The 5,167-nt window shown below is 33.2% G+C and overlaps 1 protein-coding gene across 1 annotated transcript; it reads left to right on the top strand.

The window, feature by feature from the left end:
• The first annotated feature begins 3,482 nt into the window (after positions 1 to 3,482).
• LOC145105019 (uncharacterized) lies at positions 3,483 to 4,373 on the top strand. The gene is made up of 3 exons (XM_079042161.1): positions 3,483 to 3,867; positions 3,970 to 4,205; positions 4,302 to 4,373. The coding sequence occupies exons 1-3, from the start codon at positions 3,483 to 3,485 to the stop codon at positions 4,371 to 4,373; spliced, it is 693 nt and encodes a 230-aa protein (XP_078898287.1).
• The last annotated feature ends 794 nt before the right edge of the window (positions 4,374 to 5,167 follow it).

The raw sequence follows: 5,167 nt of genomic DNA, 5'->3' as shown, positions 1-5,167 counted from the left end.
GATAAATTATGAATAATATTGACTTTAATTTTGACTCTTAAATATTTTGCTGATTTAATGAGATTAGATTAGATTTTATAGGTTAATAACTTAATTATTGATATGCTTGTTTAATGAGCTTTAAAAAAAATAATAAATAAAAAATATAATATAAACCTATTTGAATTTGGAAATCAAAAACTATAAATAAGGGAGTTAAATTAGGAACAATATTAATTAGAGAAACTGATATAATGTATATAAATAGAATAATATGTTTCAATTGATAAAATAATTACTGAATTTAAAGATTCTATAATTATTACAGATTCTATAATTAAATGTAATTATGTTTGAATTTTATTTGGGGAAGATGATGTCAGCAATTTGATCTAAGGGTGGAAAACGTATGATTAAAACACAATCAAGGGCCCTGATTGCTTCATTGGTGAATTAAATGTTCTCTTTTAATAATCTTAGAGATAGTTAAATACCAAAGTAGCCTCTCACCATAACTCTATTTATAGGCACAATTTTGGCTTTAGCCTTTCATTGGTTCAAGGTTTGAGGTAAAACTAATGTAATTATGTAATTGTGATTTGGGAAAACCGGTGCCAAAGTCATCTGCATATATTGCCCCTTTGTACCAATTAGCATCTCGCTAGAGCTTTATTAAATAGTTTTTCATATGACTTTAACGGGGCATGCTTAACAACGTCCAACGTAAGGACCATTTGCATGACAAAACAAACCTCAAGAACATTAACGTTGAAATATATCGTTATGATTTCTATTATAGTGAAAAAGTCATTATGGAATTATTTTACATGTTCATTTACTCTTTGAGTACTTTTGGTGCTGAAATCAGCCATGGAGCAGAAGAATTGCATCCAGAAGATTAGCTAATTTTTTAGCAGGAAATTGCAAATTCAATAGCTAGTAAGCTTCATTCTATATTGTTTGTCCATAGTTTCTTTTGATATAATTTTCTTGGTTCTTAATGTGTTTTGTTAGAATTTATATATCATTGATATAGTACCGAAGAAGGTTGTTAAAGATCTTTCTTCACTGCTTATTTCTTAAGAAAACCAGGTAACTTTCCTTACACTAGATTATGAATCGGAGTTTCCATCATTTTTCCTCTTTTACAACATGTAGCAGTTCACTAATTGAAGGCAACAAAAAATTTATCCTCTTTTTAATGATGGTGTTTCTTCTTTACAATTCATAAATATGTTTTCTTTTTAATGAAAATAAAAAATTTACCCTCTTTTCTGTGATTATGAAGTGGGTAATTGAATTTCTTTTGTTATGGTAGATGATGCAAAGAATTGCCCTAATCAAATAAGAGATATCAAGTTTAGAAATTCATTAATAGAGGAGATTACAGAGGAAATAATCATTATACCTTTGAGAATGTATGAACTAGCCCTTAAATAAAGGTTTTGATTTAGTTTAAAAATAGCTTAGATGAAATAAGCATTTTATCTTTATAAATGAAAAAGTTATTCATATTCAACTTTATAAACTCTAAGTAGTTCAGGTAGTGGTAATTGACATAAATATATATATATATATATATATATATATATATATATATATATATATATATATATATATATATATATAATGAGGATGAGGGCATTCACGTCTTCTGCATAGATGAGAGATGTGTTATATGTTATGTGATTTTACATGTTTACTATTGTTTTACATGCATAATCAACAAAGTTATAGTCGGTTGCATGTTGATTCAAAAGCTTCTTCTATGAATAAATCACGTGTTAGGACAAGAGGTGGAGGAAGAAGGACAGTGGAGCCAGTTGTCCGATCAATTGAGCCAATTACCAATGCTACCCTTGATGTTGAATGGTATTCTTTTCAAGTGCATGCACAAGGTATGTATAATGTATGTTCTTAGACAATATGGTAGTGTCTGGTATAACAAAATTAAGAATGGAATGGAATGATTTATTCCATTGGAATAAAAAGAACATTGTGTTGTTTGATCGGATGAAATGAACCATTTTGTTTATTTTCATTCTTAGCCAGATGGTATTTTTTTTTCCTTTTACTTTTTTCTTTCCATCATGAAAATTTGAAATATAACATTTGTTTCTTAGTAAATTGATATTTTATAGTGATAATTTTTTTTTGGACATTCGATCAAACATAGTGGGAGTTATGCGTTGGAGTTGGTTTTACATGAAAATTTCAAAGCAAATGAGAATGAGATTTTGAGTAGCTTTTCTTCTATATAAACATTGACTAATATGGGATCAGGATTGTTAGTTTTAAAAATCATAGTGAAATTTATTAATATTTTAGTGTTAAAGGGACTTTTTAAGAGATCCTTGATATTATATTCTTTTTTGTCTTTGGATACATTAGAGTTTCTGTATAGGAAACACATGCGTTTAAACTTCTTACTATTTGTTAAAGTTAATAGAAAAAGAAGAGTATGTGGCCTACTGCATAATCGACAAATAGAAGTTAATGGAAAAAATTCTTTTTATAGGTATTTATAATTTTATGTAATGTCTAAGTTAGATTTTGATTCGTGGTTTAACAATCTTTTGGGGCTTGATGTCAATATTAATTTAATAATCTGTTTGCAGGAGATAAATATCGCAGAACACCCACAGGGAGTCACTCGACATCAGCATCACATGAGAGGGGGGGGTGGAGTTTACTTGTCTGATGGGTTGCCACAAAAGCATCACACACGTGGTGTAATTCGCATACTGCATGGCCGTATTTTATCTAACATGCTCTTTCGAATTTTAGGTAAATGCCTTAATTCGAGTTGTGTCTAGGAGGGCCATTTATTTTACCTAGCTTTATTTACACTTGATAGTGGGACTGCTATAACTTTTACCATGTACACTACGTACCAAGTATTAGGAAATAATTCTCCTTTATAGAAAATATATCGCTGTTGTAATTCTCTCAATAATTCCCTTTTATATCTCCATATTGTTATGAGATTATTTGTGTATTTAAATCATTATACATATTATATTTTTGAAATCAATAAGATTATCAATAGTTCACATGGTATCGGCCTAACTATTCGGTCCTTCCCCTCCCTAACCCTATTCTGCGATTTCTCCTTGCCGCCATGACCGGTTCTTCTTCTTCTTCTTCTTCTTCTTCTTCTTCTTCCGATGGATCCACCCTTCCTCTTCATACTCTTTTACACATGATTAACATTAACGTTTCTTCCAACAATTGTCTACAATGGAAGAACAAAATGATACCCATTTTTTCTTATCAGCACCTCCTCGGCCATGTAGATGGCACTCTTCTGCCAGACTACAACCACTGGTGAAAAATCAATTCCAAACCGTGATTTTTTTGGCTTGGAAGGATGTTGATTAGCGTGTTCTGCTTCTCATTCAGTCTTCCCTAACCGAAGAATCAATTGCTCAGACAGTCTCTCAAGTGCTCGACAGGTATGGTGTGCACTTCAATCTTCCTATCAACACTCTTCTGTGGAACATATGCATACACTATGTGACTCTCTTCGTCAGCTTCAAAAGGGTTCATCCTCTGTTTCAGAATATCGTCGTAAGTTTAAAGCTCTTTGTGATCAACTTGCTGCTATCAAACATCCAATTATTGATGATGATAAATGCCATTGGTTTTTTTGTGGTTTGGGTTCACCTTTTGAGACCTTTTCCACTGCTACAAAGGTTGTTCGCCCCTGGTCTACATTTCAGGATCTTTTAGAACAAGCAAAAATTCATGATCTGTTTCTGCAATCTATTCACAGTGCTCCAGACCCACAAGCTGCTTTTCTTGTTGATAGTCACCGCTCTTCTACCGGCCCTTCACATGGTTCTCGAGGAAAATCACGTGGTGGTTCTACTTCTTGCGGCCGTGGTCGTAATCGTCGACCACCCCATTGCTAATTATGCAAGAAATAAGGTCACTACGCATCTTCATGTCAAAATTTGTCTACTTTTGCACAACGTGGACCTGTTTTAGATGTTAACTTAGCACAAGCTTTTTCCTCTCATTGCCATGTATCTGAAAACTATCCGGACTGGTATGTTGACTCTGGGGCAACTGGTCATATGACATCTACTCCAAATGGCCTTTCATCCTCCACACCATACTCAGGTCCTGATCGGGTTACATTCGACAATGGTAACTCTTTACCAGTTTTGTATACTGGAAAATCTTCTATTAATAATAGGCTGCCTCTTCTTGATGTTTTGGTGGTACCACATCTCACCAAAAATCTTCTCTCAATAAGTAAACTCACATCCGATTCTCCCATTGAAATATTATTTTCTAATACCTTCTTTGAAATCCAGGATCATCAAACCAGGGAGGAATTAGCAAGGGGTAAATGTGAGAATTGTATTCACATTCTTCAACAAGGATAAAAGGCATTTATGGTAGCTGTCAATTCACACCATCTTCGAGCTTTATATGAACGATGGCACGGGCGTTTGGGCCATGTTTCGTTTGATATTAGTTCTTTGTTAAATAAACTTGGACATCTAGTTGTTTCTTATTTATTACCAAAACCAAGTATTTGTTCATCTTCCCAATTGTCTAAAACTCATAAATTACCTTTTATGAAAAATCCCAAACGTTCTTCAAATGTCTTATATATGATTCATTTTGATTTATGGGGACCGTCCCCTATTATCTCAGCTGATGGCTACTTATATTATGTGGTATTTATTGATGATTTCTCAAGATTTAGTTGGTTTTATCCTCTTAAGGCCAAATCAAATTTCTATAATGTATTAGTTTCCTTCTTAACCTTTGTGCATACATAGTTCTCTTCCAAGGTTAAATGTTTACAAAGTGATGGTGGTACAAAATTTACTAATAATCATGTTCAAAAGTTATTACTCGAAAATGGCATCAATCATCGCCTTTCTTGTCCGCATACGTCTCAACAAAATGGATGGGCCGAGCGCAAGCACTGTAATATGACTGAAACTGGGCTTGCAATGCTTTTTAATGCACATGCACCTGCTTCCTTATGGGTTGATGCATTTACATCAGCCACATACATCATCAGTCGTCTACCACCATTGCTTTCAAAAAAGCTCCATATGAGAGTTTATTCAACCAGGTGCCTTAATATGCAACTTTTCGAACTTTTGGTTGTCGAGTATTCCCTTATCTTCGTGATTATACCCGCCACAAACTTTCCCCTAAAAGC

The sequence above is a fragment of the Lactuca virosa genome, chromosome 4 (assembly GCF_052849685.1).
Source record: "Lactuca virosa cultivar CGN04683 chromosome 4, Lactuca_virosa_CGN04683_v6, whole genome shotgun sequence".
Lineage (NCBI taxonomy): Eukaryota > Viridiplantae > Streptophyta > Magnoliopsida > Asterales > Asteraceae > Lactuca > Lactuca virosa.
The sequence above is the reverse complement of the archived record's forward strand: the minus strand, read 5'-3'. Positions and strand labels throughout refer to the sequence as shown.